Below are 22993 nucleotides of genomic sequence, written 5' to 3'. Positions count from 1 at the left end.
CTAGATGTCCCTTATGTCATTGACCTGACAATGCACAGGTCAGACTATAGAGGGCGCTGCAGTCAACATTGCTTCTGTAGCACAGGGTTCCTGTCTGGAACAAAAGGACCTGTTAACCAGACAGCCACATGGGAAGCACCACAGTGGGGTTATTGTGTATGAGTGACCACTTTTTTCTTCGTTGTCCCCCCCCCCCTTCTGTATGCTGACACCCCTGCTCAGTATCACACCTCCATGACACTGTGGGAAATAGAGCTAATATTGAATTTGTTATATCAACGTGGTGTGTTTTCTGCCCTCCTATATGAACATTTACCTTTAAAGGGAAAAAAAAGAAGATAAACGATTCTGTAAATTACAAATATGTTGTCAAGTAAAGGGAGACATTTGGATTTGGGGTTTGAGACATTGCTGCAGTTTCAAACCTTTTCTTTCAATGTGCAGTTTTCTGTCTAAAACTTCCTGCAGTGCAACTGTCCTTTTTTTCACGAGGGAACGGGCTATAATTACACCCACTTTATACACAGTATCTGTCTTCTGCTATCAAAAAAAAGGAGCTTTTCCTCTCAATCCCGAGGGGGCCATGTCAGCCCCCTAGCCCCGCCCACCCCCTCTGCCCTATCTCAGACATTAACATGCAAAAAACAACATAAGTCACGGAAAACCAAATCATGCCAAAATAAGGAATCCACTAACTGTTTTGGAATTAGCAGGCAGTGATGTGTCGGGCCTGTGCAGGCGTGCTCACCTGAAATGGGCAGACTTTTGGAAATAATAGAGGATGAAACATCAAAAAGTTGTTTGTTAACAGGTTGGGAAAGATTTTGACCCCCTTAAAAAGTTGTTTCGCTTTTCCTGCGAGCACGGATGCGGTTTCCTGGAATCGACAACATGTAAGTTCTAAAACACAATAGCACCTAACTTTCTCACTGAACTTTTAATCACTTAACAGACCGTTGCAGTTTGATGCTTTTGCCAACATTTTAATTTACAAAAACTGATCGTTGGGGTTTCATGTCGTTAGCGTGCAGGGAGAATGGACCACAACCCCAAAAGGTGCTTGGATCTGTTATACGCGTGAGGTTAAAATGTTTCTTTGAAATGAAAGCAAAAGAGACATGAACAATGGCAGAACGAGAGAAGAAGAAGAATGCAGCTGTCTATCGCAGTGTTTCTTTTAAAAAGTTGGGGTCCTGGAGCACTAACAGGAGTGAAAACCAGCAACACAAATCAGAGGATTTGGAGGCAGCTGGCGTCGCCCTTCCCCCGGAGCCCAGCAAAGCAGAACAATCCTTGGCGACGCGTAATGTCAGTGTGTCAAGAAAAGTTTCCAAAATCGCTGCCACCACCGCCAGCCTCCCAACCGCAGATTCCAAGCGAGGCTCCTCCACTCCTCACTCCTCTATTTCTCCATCCATCCGCCAGCTCACTGAAAAATTCAAAAGCTCCTCCGGGACGCCCAGAGCCTCAACGGGAGACGGCGCAGCAGTGAGGCGGGAGAGCAGCACTCTTCCCCGGGACAGGGGCTCCACCGACCCGTCTCCATCTCGTTTATCTTTTCAAGAGGTCAGCAGTGGTGTTTGTTTCCGGGATAGTGACACTACTTCTACTAAAGATTTCCCTTCAGACAACAAGGTGCAAAAGTTTCACTCTGGTACAGACTCTGTGTCAGGCTCGGATACAGAGAAGAAAAGGGACAAGCTGATTTTTACACGTTTACCACCCGACAGCAGCAGCAGCAGCAACTGCGGTAAGAGAGACTCTTCACAGATCAATCCATGTCCCTGTGATAATAGAAAAAGTTTGACTACAGATGAGGTAGAGGAGTTTGTTATCAGAGGGGCTCCTCCACCCTGTAAATCTCACAGAAGTTATCTTTCTACACACCAAAGTGATTTTGTTCCTCTGCACTTAGACAAGTGGCCCAGTGTCACCAAAATCAGGCAAATCTTTGACGAGGGAAAAATCCCATCGAAGCAGCAGTGCAGGACTGACACTTTTGTGAATTTAAAAGCAGCAGACAGAGGCTCTCTACAAGAGCTCAACTCCAGCGAGAGTGCTCCTCTCTCGGACAGAGGTGACAAACTCTCACCATGCAGCTCTGCCAATGAAGCCAGTACCCTGTCTTTGCATGAAAAATGCATAGTGGGGGCAAAGCGCAAAGAAAACAGTGCTGCTAAACAAGCTTTTTGTCACGATATGGACTTTTATGCCAAAACTGACGAGCAGCATTTGTCAAATGAAGAAGAAGTGGACATAGAGGCTAACAGTTTTGAAAACAAAACAGTTGGTGTGAAGAATACTTTTCAGAGCAGCAGCAGCAGCGGTAGCACTCACAGTTGCTCGGGGGTTTGCCACAACCAAAATATTAGACCAACTCCAAACAAATCTCATAGTCACAGCACTGAATCAGAGGCTGCCCATGAGACCCACAGAACAACAGTTTTGACATCTGACCCCGGCCCTGACCTTCAACCCCCTGCTACTTCGTCTTCGAGTCGATCCCTGAGCTTGGACACCTCCTTCTCTCGTCAGCAGCCGACAGTGAGGGAGAGAAAGGATAGACAGGGGGTCGGGCTGCCCAGGGATAGTTTACATTCCTCACATAGCTCCTCTAGAGCGCCAGCCCCCACCACCTCCTTCCCCCCCTCTGCTGCTCCAGCTTCAGATAAAGCCATTACCTCCTCCTTTACTGTAGCTCCCTCCACTGAGCGAAGTGCCCCATCAAGAGTTGTCTCTCCTCTCAGCTCCCGCTGGAGGTTCAGCTCTGGAGACGAAGAGGAAGAGTGCACCAGGAGAAGAAGAGGAGGTGGAGCAGGCAGTTGGAGAGGTCCTTCTGGCCTGGTTCCTTCCATCGCCTGCAGACAAGGAGAAAGGGGTGCCACAGAGCGAGGAGGCAGCTATTTATCTCGCAGTAAAAATGGAAGGTGGGGTGCAAAGGGCATTGGTAGGTCTTCAGGCAGTGAGGAGGACAGCCCTGGTTCTTTAGGCCCCCACAGTCGAGAGGCAGTGCGTCGCCGCTCACTAAGAAAGAAGAAAAAGGTCACTGGTGCTCTCGCAACAAGTCATGATGATTATGATGATCATGATGGCGAATCAGAAGACACTGACAGCGATACAGCCTTGAAAATGGAGCACTTACAGAGTCGCCACCAGCAAAACACTGGAGGGGAATTGATGGCAACTGTGTCTCGGAGCCACTCTGCAAGACTTCCCAGCAGTAACAGAGCGAGGGTGCAGCAATGGGAGCGCATCTCGTCACCAACTTGCAAGACACTTCCTGGTGTATCACGAGTGTCCAAGGTCAATATCCTCCCCTTTGCATCGAGCCCTGCTGGTTCACGATGTAGCAGCAGATACTCCAGCACTGAGACGCTGAAGGAGGAGGACCAGGCTGGCTGCGCCAATCCTGCATCAAATATGGATGTGACAGGAGGAGGCACGAGCAGGACGGCATCCTCATCCATGCTGAGTAAAACCTACCATGGGAATTTCACTATGTATCGCTCCCCAAGCTTTGGCCACGGGGATAACTTTTCCCGTACCACTTTGCGGGGACGACCCAAGATTGTCCCTACAGTCACACACTTATCGAGTGTGCTTGGCAGAGATAGCGTAGTATCTGCAAGGGTAAGAGGTGGAGAGAGCATGGAATTAAAGAAGACGACAGGTGGGGATATAGTAGAGGAAAAAGGTAATAACAAAATCCACACGTCCAACCCAGATATCACATCAGAAACTATGTCACTCCTAAGTTTCCTCAAATCGGATCTATCAGAACTTAAGGTAAGGAAAATGAGTGGAGACAAATCGGGGGTCATGGAGGGGTCATTGGTGTACAGGATGGGGTCAAGGACTCATGGTGGTACCTCTCTACCTTCTGGCCAACGTCCATCACTGAAAGACCTCACTGCTACCTTGCGGCGTGCAAAATCCTTCACTTATCCTGACAAACCCGTAACATCCAGGAGGGATGCATTGACTGGTGGCACCACAAAGAGGAGCTTCTCTGACCAGCAGCTTGACTTGGATGGAGAGAGGGATGGAGGGAGGGGGTCTGTGTCAGAAAGGGAAGTAGAAAGTGATGGGGGTGATTTTAGGATTGGTAGAGGACAAAAGATGAGGGACTTTGGATTTGATGATGAGGAAGGGGAAGTTATTCCTCCACTGCAGGAGAGATATGTGATGGAAGCCAGGCAGGTCATTCGAGACATCTGCCAGATGAGTTCTAGAGAAGATGACAATGATGAAGATGCGAGGAAAGCTGACATTTATTTGAAGGATGAGGATTTTCAGGTGAAGAAAACAAATGAGAAGGATAAATCAGGAGAGAGCATTAAGGACGAGGCAAGGAAAGATCAAGGGGCTGAATTTAAAATCACAAAAGACAGGGATAAACATGAGAGGGAGAGCAGGGAGAGGAGCGAGAGGGGTGGTCAAAGTATGCAGTTGGAGAAGTTAAACAACAGAGGAACAGAGTACAGAGACAAGGGAAAGAGACAAAACAGAGAGACGGAGAGAGCCTTATCAAAGGGTGAATCAGAGGAAAACATGTTCTATGACCAATCTGTGGATGAACTCTCAGGCCATGAGTCGAGTTTAACAGATGAAGGAATTGTAACAGAGCCAGAGACAGGCCCAAATGATCCTACTGAGAGGTCATTCCTGGGGTCAGCAGGAGTTAATATGGGGTCACAGGTTGCTAAGGATGTGCTTGGGCAGCCAGTCACCATATGGAAGCAGTCAGCTCTCCACATGGCAGAGGGGTTTAAGAAGGAAAAGGAAGGAATGACAGAGAATGACATACATTGTAAAACTGGTCCAAGTGTACATCCCTCCTTGCTGATTCCTGCCCTGATTGTTGAGAGTGACAGTGACAATGTTAACTCTACAAGCGAAGAGATCAACACTCCCAGCGCTGTGTCACAGAGGTCAGCAGGCATTGCAGGAGGTGCGCTTGATTCCCCTGCAACCCCAAGTGCTATCCGCCGAAGACGCAAGTTCTCTCTCTCTGGTAATAACAACACAGGATCTGATTCCAGTAATGGCAGTAATGCAGAATCAACAACAACGGCAGCTGGTGGAAATGGGGAGTCAACAGTCTACCGCTCCCTCAGCGACCCCATGCCTCAGCGGCGCTGTTCCTTGGCAGAAGATGGGAACAACTTTTCCTCTGTAGACAGCAACCTGTTAGGATCACTATCAGTCAAAGGAGGATGTGCTTCAGAGGCCTCTGCTGTGGTGGCTTTATCAGAATATAAAGGAAGTGTGGCCAGTGACTTGTCTGTTTACAGTGATGTTGGGCTCCGTGATGATAGCGTTGGTGACTACAGTGGTGTGATCAGGAGCATTGTGGCTGAGCCAGGTGCAATGGACAAACTGATGACAGATGATCACGGCAATGGCAAAGCCCCGAAGAAGAAATCATTCAGTGACCCCAGTCGCCGTAGTGATGCCCCTTTGCTTTCTCAGCATGACCCCGAATTCAAAAATCAGACCAGAAGCACACAGCCAATCAGTGAACTGGATCAACCTGGCCAGATCCCACCATCCAGCAGTGAGCCCATCCTGAGTGAGCAGAGAGAGGAACTGTGGGAGACAGAAGTTAAACCTCAGTCAGCATTGCTTACACAGCCATATCACCATGCAAACAGCACAAACATGTTTAAGGTTCGTTCCAAATCAGAATCCACCCACTCCGAGAACCTTGATGATGAAGATGATGATGTCATAGCCCAGAGCGAAGAGGAGAAAGAGTTGCAAAAGTTAAACTTTGACCTCAAGCTCGCTGGGGTACTGTCCCCGAGGATGATTCGACGGCCTGTAAAAAGGCGCCCAAACAGGCTCGCTCAGTTTTTTCCTCATGAGGACCCTATTGAGCCCCAAGAACTGGGGTCAGAGGAGCAAGAGAATCAAAGCGAACCAAATGATATCACCCCTCCTCTTCCCTCCCGCCTACTTCATTCCAAACCTAAAACCAGACCCAAGCATGTCCGCCATGCAAGTGAACCAACCACATTTATACCAATCTCCCCACCGCTACAACTTCAAGCACTGAGCGAAGCAGACTGTCTTGCTGTTGGGCCCACTACAGATAGTCCTGTTTCGAGCAAGCCTTCAGGTGATGAGACCCCATCACTGGAAGATGTGACCCAGAAATATATTCTGGATTTAAGCACAGCTGAAAGGGACACTGAGGGCCAAGGGCCTCCTCCAGTGGCCAGGGATGGAGCTGAGGGATTGGTGTCAGCTTCAGAAGAGCACAGTGAGTCCAGCACCAGTGGAATTACAAAAGCTGGACCACAGACGAAGAGCATGGAGGACACTGCATCCACAGCTTCACCACAGAGGACCAAACCTAGAGTGGTGAGTCAACTTTTTTTGTGCTTATTGTATTGCTTTGATTGCAAGTGCAAGGATGACATGCTAACTGCTCTGTTGTTGCATGGAGACTTTGATATGCATTATTTTTCAATGAGAAAGGTTTGATATAGCAAGAAAATAGATATAAGTGATCAGAAGTGGTTCTTGTCTTTATCAGATATCAGAGATACAATTTACTGGCTATTAAATGTAACAAAAGGAGGAGGTTAAGGTAAAGGTTCTTATGGTTTCACAATAACACCAAAGGTGTGTGTGTGTGTGTCCCTTTTTTATGAGGCACTGTGATCAGAACTGTTACTTTCAGAGTACATTTGAGAGCGGTTTGGAAATACTAAGGCCATTAAAGGCTGAGCAGTGTTAAACCATCATCAGAGGATGTTATTAGTCTGATCAAAGAAATCTAAAGCAAAGGACATTAAGGGATGTCAGGCCCGCTGACTGTGCTTGTCTGTTTTTCATTTATTTATTTCATCCAATATTGATCGTCTCTGTGCTAGGATTATAGTCATAGAGGGAGATATTATAAACAGCTCACCTAAACATAGATTGTGTGATGTCGGTGATGCTGCCTTTCCTCAGCAGTGTCTAAACATTGGAAGCCTCTTTCTGGATTGTTATACAACAGCATTTCGCTGGTTAACTGACTGGGCTGTGAGCAAGAACCTATTCTGGGATTATGAATTTCCATAAAATTTGGATAAATTCAGAGTATAGAATTAAAAATGTAAGTCGAATTATTCCAAACACTTGCAGTAGTCAGGAGCCACTTATGATGTTTGTCTGTGTCAACATACTGTACATGTCAGTTAAGTCTGTGAGGCATTCACAGTCTGACTTTCTTTGGCTATGTCCCGTCCCCCCCCCCCCCACCCCCCCACACACACACACACACACACACAACTGTCTCTCCTGGAGGTCTTTACCTGAAGTATAAAGCTGCTATTCTGCCATGGGTGTGACTTTGAATAGGCATGGAGAAAGTAAAAACAACTGAGGGATTGCCATACTGTCTAAACTCAGTACAGCGACACAACATGCACAGGGTTTTTCTTAAACTTAATCTTGCCTTATTTGTCACGGCTTGTTGTTCACTTTTTTTGGATTATATTCTATCATCTGCAAAAAATAAATAATTTACTTTTGTTGGCTGGCTATACCTCTTAAAGTTGTGTCTCAGAAAGATGCTTTAAAGCCCATTGGAATGATTTACATGGCTTGTTCTGGTCCACATTAGTTGTTCTTTATTTTACTTCCCTGCACTTCCTTGTTTCTTTTGCATCAGTAGCAGAAGCTGGCGAGTGATCTCACTAAGCAGGAAATAGGTTTTCAGAAACAGGAAGTTGTTGTGGTTACTGAAGTGTGTGATGATGTCCAGCACTACCGGCTGGCTTGTGTGAGTGCGCTCCATTGTGTTAAGTGTGTGTGCACATGTGTGACTTGTCTCCAAATTGTTTTCCTCTTGATTCTGCGGTTGTGAAGACCATGTGTTTGAATCTGCATGTTCTTTGTCTAGAATATATCAATGGCTTGTTTAAATCAAAGGGACCTAGAAATGTGCTTAACACATTGTGTAGAGACTGCCTCACAGAACTGGGGTGAACAAGTGTGTTTTCTAAGATTTAGATTGAACTTATTAACTATAGCCCAGCAAATATGGAACAAAGACAGCTTTTTAGAAAGGAACACATGCAAACCAAAAGAATGGAGAGAGAGGTAGAGATCTGTCATTTTCCTTTTCTGAAGGAAGGAGTGTGGCTCATTGAATCTACAAAAAGTTACCACATTCTGACATTAGGTCTGTCTTATGTCTTATTTTATTAGAGCTTCACTGAATTCATTATTTCATTGTGCCTAATATCTCTTCCTTTTCTCCTTATTTCCATCGTCAATTGTCTAGATGTTGGGTTAAAGTCTATCGACAAAAATAACTCCATCAGTATGCTGATGTAATTACTTTCACCCCATCATTGTTGGCCTTGTTCTTTTGAAATTCCGAGTCTTTATTCTCTTTGCAGTCTTGCTCTGTCTGTGGAACATTGCAGTGAAGTGAAGTCATACCGTATGTCTCTGTGTGAGGCAGGCTGACAAGCCAAATGTCAGGTGGGGAGAGAAAGAAAGGAGACAAAAAGAAAAGAAAGAAAGCAATAGAAGGAAACACTCGCAAGCTTAAAAAAAGAAGTCCAGGATCAAAATAGAACTGAGAGAGAGCTGAAGAATGAAACTGTGATGGAGGGAGGGGGATGATGGCCATGGAAGAAGGTGTTTTATACAAATGGCTGTTTTTTTAAACGTGTCAGCGGTGTGCCGTGATGAGTTCAGGAATAAATATTGATATCTACCCCCCCCCCCCCCCCCACTTGAATTAAAGGATATGGTCAACAAAGTTGCAGCGTTCAACAAAGTCGGTTGGCTTTTTAAGTCGGATAAAAAAGCAAGCTACCATTCAAAATTGTATGAATTTTTGTGTGATGACAGAATTGTCATACTCAATCCAGCTACTAGATTAGAATCATTTTATTTACTTTTCATACGTCCTGTACAGGTGGTTGAAAACAGAGAGAATAGAAAGCCAAAGAGGATGAGAGTCTAAACGTTTGGCTTGGGCTCTGTTCTGCATGGATTAGGACTAAAAGCAAAGTGTTTATAGCTTCAGATTTATGACTGACTTTGTTTTATCAGGCCACCCACATGGAATCAAATACTTTCCCTCTGCTCAATCTCTTGCTTTTACTCCTCCCTCCTCTCCAAATGATGTCGTGCTGTAAGAGAATAGTAAAGGTAGACATGCACGGATACTGAAGCAGTAAGCTGGTTTGTTCTATGCTCAGTGTTGTGTGTATGCCTGTGTGTGTATTCAGAACCCCTGCTGTTTATTTGAAAATCATGCTTCCGCAATGCCCTAACGCAATGTTTAATCCCATTGGGACACTAAGGTGTGACATTGATGGAATCATAAACTGAAAGAAATGCATTTCAGCTCATGCACTTCATCTTTCTCAAGAGTGTGCAATGTAAATTCATCTTTGGAAATATTTGACCCCGGCAAAGACTAATAAAGTTAACTTACTCACAGCTGCTGCATTACGTTTTCTGTTCCCAGTAGCCTACAGTATGTTGTTCTCTGCTCATTTGTTGATATTCTGATTCCGTTGAACTACATGACGCAGTGATATAAAAGCAAATAATCTCATTATAGTTGCTTAATCTGCCACTTCTGTGATGATTCTTTTACGTCAGGTTTTACTTCCGGAGCGCCCCCCCCCCTTCTGTCTGACAGGGATAGTCTCCCACTGTGAGGCGCATATGTGAACAGCCAGGTCAAGAGGATATATGGAGCAGTCCTCCTGAAATTAGTTAGATAGTTTCCAGAGTTATGAATTAATCAGACATGGAAGGGGTTTTCAGAAGTGTAAATGTGAAAATGGCTTTAGTGAAGTTTGACATACTGATTGGGTTGAGAACAGAAGAGTACTCAAACATCTAGACATCTGGATAGCAAATTAAAAGAAATAACTTGTGTTGATGTTTTACTTATTTTGTTAATGTGCATCATAAATTTAAACTCGTCCAATAGCTAAATCCTCCCTCCTAAATGAAATGCAGTTTCCAGGGCTGCTTCGATTCTGTTCCAAGGCTGGGCGGAAATGCGCCATCAAACCTTTTTATTTTGTGATCAAAGGACAGGAAGGAGCTCATTCAGAGATTCACTTACTCGTTTGAAAGGCGACTTTAAAGGAAAGACAAAGGACACATAGCACCCATGCTTATGAAGGTTGTGTGGGTTCTGGGGCTCCTTTTTAAACCTGCAAAGGTCATCCCCAGTTTAGTTATGTCTGAAAAGTCAGGGATGTTGAGCGAGGTAAAGGTGAATCAGAGATAAAAGGATGAGGATGTGGTTTGTTCTGATTGAAGGCTTCTATGACTCAGTGGATGAGAAGGGAGAGGTGGGATGAATCAGAATTAGAAAAAGGCCACCGTGCAGACACCCGCAGTTTCAATACATAAAAACAGACCTGGCAGAAGACATGACTTTTTCCATTACCTGACACTTACACCTTAGGATGGATAGCTTTACTGGAGATGTTGTGTGAATCGATTTGGAGAATATGATTGCTATAAATTTAGTTGCTGCCTTGCAGTTTGTTTCCTGCAACATGCTCTTTTTGTTCAACCCTCAATTGTAGAAGCGTATGGCTCTCTGTGTACTGCTATCCTCATACTGTAAACTGGAGCTGGAGCAAGCTGCAGAACAGCCAGGGAGGTAATTGTCAAAAGTTTGTATTTTTTTATGTTGTTTAAAGATAATTATAAAAAAGACAGTCTTCTTGAGCTCCAGAAGTACAGGCAGAGACGTTTGAACTGATTTTCAATTTCCTGATATGACTCAACTTGATCAACTTTTAGTTACTTGTCTCCTTGAGTTAAACAAAGTGCACTAACATTAACCTACTAACACAGTAATGCAGGCCAAAGGCAATTGCAGCTCGAGGCGAGGACATGTATGTTCACTGCTTGCACGTAATAGTGCTTAATTATGTATCAGTACAGTTTGATATGGATTGGTTCAGTAAAGCCTGAGTCTGTTTGTGTTTCCACTGCCAACCGTGCCTTATTAGGTAGGCGGCGTGTAAGCCGTATGCCGATAGACGCTCCATAATAACGTGACATCATACTGTAGCAGCACGACACAGTGTACCCCGCCAAAATATAACAAAGAAGAAAAACGCAACACAGTAAACAAAGACCAACAGGTTTGGGGTTTTTTTGTCAATGAAACAAAACCCCTTTGATTACTTTTAAATTGAGTCAAGCGAATCCATACTTTGTGGACAACAGAACATTTTGACTTTGAACATAGCTATACTAGCTTTATTCCATTTCCGTTGTTTACGATAGGCTAATCTATGTTCTGGAGCCTCATTCCATTAAGATACTGTGGCTTGTTTCAGCCATGTTAAACAAAAGGATAGTACTGGTTAAAGTCATAGTCCAGCAAATATGAGAAAACTCCAGGTTTCTTTGAAGGGCCATGTGAGCATTTAGTAAAAACATTTATAACTGACATTTGTGTCATTGCAGCAAATCAAAACATGAGACTCCATCTGGTTTCTCACAGTGGGAAAGCAAATCTGTGGGAAAACAACTCTGGATGTCCTTTCCCTTGACTGATGACAGTTGCAAAACGCTTTGAAAATCTTAAATTTTCCCTTTTAAGGATAGTCCCTAGCTTGTTTTCAAATATACTGAGACTTACCAATGAAAACATGTTGCCAATTTAAACCTTTGAACAGACACTATTGTGGTTGTTCTTCTATTTTTTAGGCTTTTCTATATCTTGGTTTCTTGTCCCATTTGCTTCACTTCACAATGTGTCTTTTCGACTCTCTCCTCTCTCAGTCTTTGTGGATCCACCCAGTCTAATTACAGAGCAGTTTGCTTATGTAAGGAAAGCCTCCTCTGAAACAGCACTTTCTAGAAGTGCTGCTATTTCAGCTTTTTTTTTTTTTTTGTGCACAGACAGATTTCAACATTATAAAGTGTATGTTTGTGTGTATATAAGCTCCATAAATACTTTCTGGCTTGACCTGATTCCTATGCTACTTGAATATTTGGTCATCTATTAAAGATTATTTTTAGTGTTTGCCTGAAAATACAGTGTGGAGTTTTCAGTTTATGTTCATGATTCACCTATTCTCAACTGCACTCTTGGCAGCCAGGCCACTAGAAGCTCGATTCTTGACACAGAGAGTCATTAGATGAGTCCTGCTAGCACAGCTCCACAGATTTCTGCCGGTGCATTACTTCTGTTTGTCACTAATTAACTTTAACAATCCATTTGACATTAAACTCCTGTCTTTGTGCACACTTAAAAAAAACACCAAAAATTGTAATCAACTGCATGATTGTCATCGCTCGCTACTGCACCTTTTTTCGTGCAGGATCTGTGACTCTTCATTTTTATGAAAGTCTCTTAAATGCTAAAACATTTCCCAGGAGTTTCATCAAAAGGGTTGATCACTAACACAAATGACATTATTAATTGACATTAACAGCGTTCAACTGTTGTGATGGTGTAGCCGTGTCTGTGGCAAAAACAACAATTAAAAGAATGTAAACTTAAGTGATGCCTGTAAGCTAACACGTCTTTACTCACTCACTCCATTAAAGTGTTGGCTGCTGTTTGGAAAAAAAAAAAGACTGTCAGCAGCCTGAGCTTGTAGTTGTTATAATAGACTAAACAAATAAGCATTACCTGGCTCTGTGGCATCTGAAATATTAACACAACAAACATTTCTCCAAGTTATAACAGCTGAAACTTTTATTTTTTACATTTTTGACTGTACTTTTATGTTTTCTATCAGGTTTGTTCCCATTTGCTGCTTTTTTTGTCTGTTGTTTTTGGCAAGACACGGAGGTCTCTGATTACAGGGCTTTTAGTCTTGTGCAATTTCCAAAAACGTACACCCCTTGAAGTGAGTAATTGTTATGGCCATGTTTAAAAGTAAGTTAAGAACAGCAGGTGCTAGGGAGCCATTTTTGAAACAACCTAGCAAACTTATTTTTTTTAAAGCTGCAACCTCTGGTGTTGTAAAATTAAGCCAAGTACATGTGTGCAGTCTGAAGAAGAAATAAACATGCATTTTAGTCAGGTACAAAAGATGGTTTTGGTCTCTAAAACTTCCTTTAAATTATTTTTAGAGCACATTGGGTTTTTTTTAGGCTTAACAGGTAGTAGCTGTTTTCAGGAGGCTCGACTTCACTTTAGCTAAATGCTGTAAAAGAAACGTTTCTTTATTAGTAAATGTCAACTGCCCCGGACATAGACACTCTTGGCTCAGAGAAAGAGGGCCGTCTGTAGTTACTTTATCATGCACGCATATGTTTTCTGTATGAGCACATCTCTGAGTTAACCAACCGATTGTCATTGCCTTCGTCTCTGCCAGCCAATCACACAATGGTGCAACTGTATCACCCTTCCATCGTGTATAGTTGGAAGGGTGCATGCATAGTTTGCAGCGTGGTCGGACTCACAAACACACTCACATATACAGTACATGTACTCAAGGCCTTGGTCTAAGTGTGGGTAGACTGGACCATCCGGTCTTATTCTCTCACTTGTCTCACGAAACATGACAGGAGAAACACTCCTCTCTTCCCCGTTCTATCTTTATTGTGCTCTGTCTTATGGCATCAGTCCGCCGGTTTGGATCATGCTCTAGCTGCCAGTTGAGAAACTCTCTTCAAAATGGGAGTGAGAGAAGTTGGAAGAGTCGGAGTGTTATTCCTGAATGGCTGTTAGGATCTCGGATTAAGGCGCAGGGAGAGGAGGATGACTGGAAAAAAGAACATGGAGAAACTAAAGCCAATGCTGCTTCACAGGCAGGTGTTGTTTGTCGTCTGTGTGTTTATATGGATGCAGGTTAGGATGTGTCGGATCAAAAGTCTTTGGTTGAGTCACATTAATCTGTTGTTAATTAAGTTGTGTAGGATTAAGAGACAAAAATAATGTATTCAAAAGACGTTTAACCTTAACGTTTTGAATGATAACCTTCAAACATGTTTTATTTCATGTGTATGCGTCTTGTGCCGGTGTGTAGTTGTTTGTAAGTAGCTGCATTTGTGTCTGGTACGTTGGCTGCTAAATTAGAGCTTAAATAAGTCAATGTTAATGTTTAGCTCCATACTTTTCTCATCACATTTCTTCAGTGACATCATCTCTGTCGTGTAGATGTCATTATCACACTCCCACATGGGGTCAAAGCATCATCCACAGCACATGAATATCATCACTGTAGATTATGGATATTTTTCTTTGGCTTTTTATTTATTTTTTGCAGATGGAATTTAGTCGAGTGGGACTCTAGTGTTTCAAGGGAATATAAACATTCATTGTAGGAGTAAATCAGACAAAAGTAGAGCATTTATTAAGTTAGTTCTTTTGTCCTGTTTGTACACATGTATGAATTTATTTTCCTCATAGAGTAGAGGTCCCTGCAGTTGGCAGGTTGATAGGTCTTGTGTAAGACAGAGAGAATTCAAGTTTCAATCTGATACTGACAACATACGTTTGTCTAACTTCATAAGGACACTTTAAGAAATTGAATTTTGTTTTCTATTTTTACTTAATCCAAAGGATTTAATGAATTAGCCCAGAGTATAATCCTGCTAACACTACACAGTGTAACTATCAGTGATCAACTTTCAGACTATTTTTAGCCTTTGTTTTTAAATTCCATAAAGTCAAAAATAGGGAATTTGTTTCCCTTCCCTGCTTGTCTCCCAGGTGAATATTGAGAGGCTCGACATGGGGCTGCTTCCAACCTTTGTACTTAACTAAAACATTTATTTCCAAAATGAGTTTTCACAAAACTATGAGTCAGTCTGAAAATATGTTGACCTGACCTCAACTGAGTAAACATGGACCTGTGTGTGTGTGTGTGTGTGTGTGTGTGTGTGTGTGTGTGTGTGTGTGTGTGTGTGTGTGTGTGTGTGTGTGTGTGTGTGTGTGTGTGTGTGTGTGTGTGTGTGTGTGTGTGTGTGTGTGTGTGTGTGTGTGTGTGTGTGTGTGTGTGTGTGTGTGTGTGTGTGTGTGTGTGTCTGAAGTTTCAACAAACTAATTTCTAAATACAATTTTTTTCGAAGACAAACAGTAATATGTCTTATTACTCTTACTGTACCTTCACGTTTGTCACTCTTTGTGTATGTGCTGTGGTTTGATAATAAATAAAGCTAAAATAAATAATCCATGGCTACTAGCAGGCTTTTAACAAGCTCATGCAAACAGAACAATCAGCATCTCAGCACCGGCTGCAGATGTTGTCAGATTGTTAAATAGCCTGTGCTTGGTTGTAATCTGTAGAAAGCTGTGCCAGATGCACCTTTCAGTTGACAATACAGTGCAAAATAAATTCATTAAAAGTTTTTCCATGAGAAAAAGCGAAACATTACCAGATCTCTGTTGTCACTGTACTGTAACTTCAGAAAAATCACAGATTGAAAACTTTTGTTAAAGTAAAGTGATAATGACTCAAAGTCATATTTAATGCCATGTTTGTTTAAATAGTTCAAATATCATAACTTGGACTTTTGGTGCCCGGAGGGAAAGACGTGTGGGTTTTTATGACTGAGAGAAAGCAATTAAAAGCAATTTAACTTGACATGAATCCAGAGGCTCTGCTTGTCACCAGGCAAGGCAGGCAGCTGCTATGGAGTGGCGGCAACAACGAGAAGTGGCCTACCACTTGGGGAGCAACATGTGACCTATGTTCAAGGCATTTGCCGTTAGTTAGATGGTTTGAGCCATGGCTGATGGGGGGGGCCAGGTGCATGTGAAACTTGTCTGTCACAATAGTGTCACCTATCTTCCACCACCATGATGCACATGTCAATGAATACTGATGACTTACTGTACATGCCGCTGCTCCCTAAAGGGCCTGGCTGATGGTACCACTTTTTTATATTTGAATTGTTGCTGCCAAGAGCAGAACTCACTTTCGTTTTGCTGCTCAGCACATCAACTGAACTGTGGCTAATTATACCTTTAGATTTAAAAGTCTGCTTGATTTAAGTATTTTCCAACAAAAACTCAACATGAGAAACCTGTCCTTTGGAAGACAAAGTGTCAGTGAACCATTGCTATAAAGTAATTACCTTGACTGATTTATTTCGGATTTGGATGCACCTGATATGCTGTTTGGCAAAAGAACCAAAGTCAATCAACCCATCAAGTTGAACATTCTTTGTTGGCAGTAATAAAGTCTCCAGTGTGTGTCAGGACTAAATGCTGGACTGATTAGTGCTGATAATTTGAAATACTTGAACCAGAACCAAGAATATGAAAACATTTCCAGTAGCCAGAGACTCGTGCTTTTGAAACAGATCTTGTTGGAGTATAGAGAATAGTTCAAAGCTTTCCCCAGGAATATATCCTTCGGGATTGCTGTGCTGATCTGGTGTCCCTTGGCTGTCTCTCTCACATCCAATCATTCGAGTGGAATTTTCCTCCAAACAACAGCAGTAATCACTGTGGCACTGATGATGGTTAATGATGATGGTGATGTCCATTTTTTTGTGGAGATTGGAGGTGTGTGTTTGTGTGTATGTGTGTCCCCATAGGTATGTTTGAAGGGCTCACACAAAGTCACCCAGTGACAGCCAGCAGGGTTTTTGGGTGATCGTGTCCGTCGTTCCTGTAACAATGTCGTCCTTCTTTGCTCCTCAATAGGCTTCTTATTTTCAAGTCCTCGAATTTTCTCCCTTCAAACATTTTATTCATCAAGTTGGCATTTTGATTGTATGAACGGTTATTATGAAAATGACAGAAATTATGTCATTTTCTGCAAAGTTGATTGTTGTTGTTTTAAAACAAAGACGAAGCACAAGCTTTCCTGAAAACTTTCGGATCAGGACAAAAACTGAATTTGAAAACGGTTCGATTAAAACAGCAGAGCTTATTTTTAACACAGTTTAAATGGGAACAAATGCACCTGTAACTGTGTTGCCACGCTTCTGTATCATCGTGTTTTCTAGTTTGTTTATTCAGTAAAGTTGCAGTTCTCACTGAAAAGCTACAAGGGATAGTGAATGAGACAAACTCTCCTGATAACAAGATAAAAGAAATTATAAAAATAGCTCCAAATCTGACCTTGAATTGTTGAACAAAGTTATTTACTTGCATTTCCCTTTGTTCTGACTTTAGGTTCATGTTTCATACATTATTTTCACAGGAATAAAATAATTTTATCCACTCAAATTTCACTAAGAATCCAACTTTTTTTTCTTCCTGTTTGTGATCCTGTGTTTACATTTTAAACTTCAGAATAAATAAGGTGATTGAGCTTTCCTGTTTCCTCAGTTTCAATGTGACTTTATGTTTGAGTGCTTTGTAGCGCTTTGACAGGAGGCCTTAAGGCCCGCCTCACCTCCAGCTCTCTTTACCTGGTGTTAGATTCCCCAAAAGTTTGATAGTCAGCATTTCAAACATTGCAACTGCCATGGATGAGTGTCCAAAACAGAAGATCATGCTTGTTTAGTCTGCTTTAAGCGTATTATATGATCCACTTTTTGAACAGAGGAGGTTTTCATAACAGAAGGTGATGACTGAAAAGCATGCTTTGGTCTTCTGTTCTTGTTTTTGCAGGTATTTTTATTTTTTTTCACCCCTAACTATTAGGAATGATGGAGATAGCCACCTTGAAGTAAATAGAGGGTTTACCAAATGGTAAGTTAGCTAAAAGTGTGTGTCTACTGCAAATTCATAATCTAGGGCCTGAGCTAGCTAGTTCACCATGTGTTAACTGGCTTTTAATGATCAGACCAACTTCTTGGTTTCTGCTCAAAGAGTGTGCAGCAGATGTATCACACAAACCGAGTAACTTAATGCAATATTTTTTTAAATCTTGAATTCACTCTTCAAAAAGTTTAAACCTCGATGCCTTGGCTTGTTGGTTTTGTAAACTCCACAGCATGGCATCCTATATTTGCATGAAACAATTATACTAAATGATAATCATGTTGCAGCCATGTAGTGAGGTAAAATGAATTAAAAGTGGAAAAACCTAGCCACATTCACAGACACTCAACGCAGAATTGTCCCTTTATTGAATAACTTTTGGTCTTCATGTGATTTATTTAGGTATTACATAACACACTGTGGAGTTGACTATCTTGAAAGCTGAGTCTCAGACAAACATTTGAAAGGGGACTTACTCCCTTTAAAGCCAGCCTATAATGACCACTGGAAGAACCAAGCCACTAACATGTAAGATCAACTGTGTATATCCGCAAGTGTTTCCTGAAGCTATTTACTGCTGGCTTGTGGGAAGACTACTTCCTTGTTCTTAAACTGGCCTTAAATGGATGCAGTTCAATATATCATCTCATTTACTTTTAAAACCTCTGTCTGTTTAAAATCCAATAATTTCTTCGGTCAATTTTGTTAAGATTTCTGTCCAAAGAATTATGCTACAATGCAGGTCAATGTGAAAGTAAAGGGTGTTTCACAATGATTATATCTCTGTAGTTTAACATATTATTAGCTTGAGATCATTGTGGCAGCCCTGCACTCCTTACAGACTTAAAAACCTCTTATATTTAAAAAACAGAAGGGATTGACTTTTAATTTCAAAAATGTGTGCAGAGGTGAGAATGACATGGATCCTGCCTTTTAAGGAGCTTTTTCTTCCGTGTAATCCTTCTCACAGGAACCATAATTGTCTTCATCGAGTAGGCAGGGCAGGAAGTGGGTTTGAGGGAGGCATTTTTGTCCATCACACACAGACACACACACACACACACACACAGACACACACACACACACACACACACACACACACACACACACACACACACACACACACACACACACACACACACACACACACACACACAGACACACACACACACACACACACACATACACACACACACACACAGACACACACACACACACACACATTACCATCCTGTATCTCCCTTAATGTGTTTTTTAGAGCTAAAAGACAGAACGGGGAGCAGACCTAAATGCTGTGTTTTTAAGCAAAACTGTATTAAGTTGGTACATTGATGGAACTATGAAGCACTTTGACTGCTGTAGATGAAGGCAGCCCCAATTTGTATTTTTCGTTGTCCAGGGTAACAATTTGTGTGGGGCGGGTGTGTATATGTTACCTAAGGAATGTGATGACATCAGTAGGGCTAGTCTTTCTGTTCGAGGGACGGAGAAGATGGAAAATAATTCTGGGACTATAAAACAAGAACATTTACACATAATCCACACCTTTCTGTTCACCTCTTTACTATGTGTGCTTTCTCCAACTTTTCCCTGTGAGATCATTGTATCTATGTTCTCTCTTTTTGCCTTCTTTCAGACTCTGTGACTCCCCCCCCCCCTTCGTCTCCCTCACCTCTCTGGCTCTATTTTTATCCCCTCTCCCACTGAGCTCACATCTGGATCTTATTGACAAAGTGAACAGCCCTTCAGCCATAAGAGACTCACTGGACTCTGTGTGCTTGACAAAGTATGGCAGGACTAAATATAAACACCTCTTAATGAAAAGACGGTTATATGAAATCACACATTCTGTTAGTTAGTGTATCATCATAACAATGGAAGGACGTGGTCAGGAAAAAAACTTGTCTGTGTGCACAGTAATGGGTATGGGTAAGGACATCCGCTTGAACTCTAGGACAAACAGATTTTGATGACTTAAAGGTCAAGGTCTAAAGGTCAAGGTCAGTGTGATATCTTAAACTGTCATCAGACTTTTACACAAATGTCCAGAAGTCTAAAATGAATGCTGTGATATCATTTTATACCTAAAAGACACACGCAAAGGCATATCAAAGTTATGTCCGTGTGTTTTTTGAACACAATATATCATTACAACCTGGAGATATTTTTATCTCCAGGTTGTTGTTTTTTTTATTTTATGTATATGTACCCCTCAAGTGCTTTTATAATATCCCATCACATGCATATCTTCTAATGCGGTTTACTCCTCTTAGCCCCATCCTAGCCACGCCTACTTATTTAGGAAACGCACGGGTTTATGTTAACGGCTACTTGAATGATGAGCAGTAGCTCAACCCAGACACTATGATTCACTTGTTTTTTTTTTGTAAAAACCGTCAGAAATTACATCTTAACAACGGAATGCCCTCTTGATATGTCCCCCACTACCTTCCTCACTTATCACATATATGGTGGTACAAATGAACACAAAGACCATTCAGTTACCTTTTTCACACATGCGGAAATCTTCTGAAAAACTCCAGACATTATCCAAAGTGGCTGTATGTGTGAACGCAAGAAGCAATATTTTTTTGCTCGGACTTCACCCGTAGTTTCTCCTTCCAGATTTCTGCAGAAAGTCGGAGTGGGCTGATGTGCGAACACTGCAGCATATTTTCTAATGATTCACTTCGAGCCAATTGGAGAGAGAGTGACATTTCTGTACAGTTACTGCTAGAGTGTCTGGATGCCACACTACCACTACGATCCCCATGGCAGCTGCATTAAATTGTCTGTTTGCCCGTATGTTGTCTTCCGCTCTTTTGTTGATGTTGTCATTCCTTTGGACTACACATAGAACTGATATAAAAGCACATATTGTATTTATAGCATCGTTTCGTGGACTCTTGTTACTTCTTTTGTTTCTACATTGAGAATCTCCAGAGCAGTCCTCCCTTAATTATCTAGATATTATCCGGAGTGCACATGTGAAAATAGCATATGTCTGCATTTAGTGTGATGCTTGGACTAGATCTATGTAGGATTAGTGTACTTACAATATCTGACAAATATAAGACAGATAATAGTAATGAAGCATGAGACTAAATCCGCACAGTGCATCTTATGTTTATCTTATCGTGTGTGGAAAGGCCTGGCTGACATTGATTGTTTGGATTCTGTTGAATAATGATCTTGTTTATCATCATTGTTTGTGTACTCACTGTACAGTACACTGTATGAAGATTACACACAGTTCATTTCTCCGAATCAAAGAGCTTAATGGGTTGTCCAGTTCATTGTGTTAATACAAAGCGGTTCTTGTTCTGAACTTATAGGAATCTTTTCATCAACTTTTATAGTGTTGATTGAGTTTCTATGTTGGATAATGAATACATCCAAACAAAAGAATGGTTGGTGTGTGTGTGTGTGTGTAGTATTATGTCTAGTTTTTGATTTTGTTTGACAGCAAGGACGCATCACAATGACTCCCAATGCGCTTGGGCTTTCTTTTTGCTTTGTGAAACTCGTGAAGTGTAAGGTACATTATGAACACAAAACGTTCATGTCTTACACTAGCAAAGTTACAAGAAAAGTTGAACACACAAACGTTTTGCCTCTCCCTCGTTGATCTTGGGTAGCTCGAACTGATCATGTCCTTTAAAAAAAAAAAAAAACCTGTCTTGTTTTATGCTGAATTGCTGATTTTATGAAGTTTGTGGTTTTCGTGTTTGCATGTGAGACGTTGTGTGTTTTTGATGTATTATTTATTATTACTGGGGAGGCATTTCCTCAAAAGTCCAATAAAGTGTGTCGTATTGTGTGCTATCGTTTTGTGTCATATCGTTATGGATCTCGTTGTGCTGTATCTTGTCATTTCCCGTTGTATCAAATTGTGAAGTATCATGTAGTTTTTAATTGTATCATACTGTGTCGTGTTGTATCATGTCGTATCTCTGTTGTGTGGTGTCTTGTCTTACCCTATCCTGTCCTATTATCACAATTCTGTTCAATCGTATTGTCATCTTGAGATCCTTTGTAATAGTACTATATTATATCGTTTGGACTTGTATTTATAAGAAATGGTACCTCTTTATTTTTATTCAAACACTGTCCATGTCAAGACTCACAGAATATCATAAACCTGACAAACACCTGAGGTGCTGCTGAGTGCTGAAAAACTCATTGCAGCAGCCTCCAGAGTCACACTTTGACCTCTCACTCCTCTGCTGCATGCATTAACCCACCAGAGAGTTTAAAAGCTAGTTACACGACAGCATCTTATCTTCCTAATGACAGGCTGCAGTGCTGGAAGGAAAGTTTGGTAATGACAGAGGGAGGAGGATGAGGAGTGTCACTTCATCACAGCATACTGGTGATCTGACTGTCAGTGTGTTTCATGTTTGACTCATGTCGGTGTCATTTCTTCATATAAGACTATTTCTCTCAGCAACTTGAAAACACTTTTTTGTATTTCTGGCAATGACATCAACATAGGATTTTACTGGATACTTGACTTGTGTTTTCCACAGTAACTATAGCGATCCAATAGCTTGTGTTTGGGTTGTGTGTGTGTGTGTGTGTGTGTGTGTGTGTACTCTATTAATAGTGAGAGGAATGGTTCAGGCCCTGGGAATGTTGTCCTCTACGAAAAACAAACGTGTCTTCCCCCCTTCTGTCCCTCTCTTTTTTTTCTGCCTTTCCATGTGGGATCAGAACAGCGGGATGGGGAGGGAGAGGATGAAAAATGACAAGATAAGGGGTAGTGGGAGGAAGATGACATGGGAGAAGTAGGGGAGGGGCTAAAATGTTCCAGCGGAAAGGAGAAGGGCTGTTGCAGAATTGTGCTGCCTCTCTTGATTCTGCAAATGTTGCTCTCCCAAGTGCAAACAACACAAATGCTGCTTTCTACAAGTTGCACCTTTAGCCTTTAATTCTTAAATGCAGTGGTGTTCATAAACCTGAAGTCCATGCTAGCTCTTCTTTTCTTACTGCTTTCTGTTAAAGGAATAGTCGCACAAAATGTAAGAGCAGAGAAAACTGCTCTTAGCTGTTAAAAAATGAGTTGTATTGAGCTGTTGCAAAGATCCATCAGGGGATCCTTGTTAACAAAAATTGCATGACTCTGGGGAAAAAAAAAATAGCTGAAAGAAATAATTACAGTATAACTTGCAACAGTCATGTTTAAAGCCTGTATGTTCTCAAAATAAAGGATGAATAGAGGTGCCCTTTCTCCTGATCCCAGCATGCACAAAATACAAACACGAGTCCCTCGGGTCACTCATTTCACTGAAGACTGTTGTGTGCATCAATATATGTCTATTTACATTCTTATACAGTAAGTGTGGATGGATTAGTGTGTGTTTGTGTGTTCACGCC

At 41.8% G+C, this 22993-nt stretch overlaps 1 protein-coding gene across 2 annotated transcripts in view; it reads left to right on the top strand.

Moving 5' to 3' along the window:
- The first annotated feature begins 592 nt into the window (after window positions 1-592).
- The window catches only part of arhgef17 (Rho guanine nucleotide exchange factor (GEF) 17), a 60601-nt gene continuing 38200 nt past the window's right edge, over window positions 593-22993 (top strand). Inside the window, exons 1-2 of one of the 2 annotated variants that reach the window (XM_079354833.1) lie at window positions 593-893; window positions 1025-6366. In XM_079354833.1, the coding sequence (XP_079210959.1) occupies window positions 1126-6366 (5241 nt within the window). In that variant the 5' untranslated portion in view covers window positions 593-893; window positions 1025-1125. Of the gene's footprint in view, window positions 6367-22993 lie in introns of both variants that reach the window. The other variant, XM_079354832.1, reaches the window with a different exon arrangement.

The sequence above is a fragment of the Symphodus melops genome (assembly GCF_947650265.1).
Source record: "Symphodus melops genome assembly, chromosome: 10".
Lineage (NCBI taxonomy): Eukaryota > Metazoa > Chordata > Actinopteri > Labriformes > Labridae > Symphodus > Symphodus melops.
The sequence above is the reverse complement of the archived record's forward strand: the minus strand, read 5'-3'. Positions and strand labels throughout refer to the sequence as shown.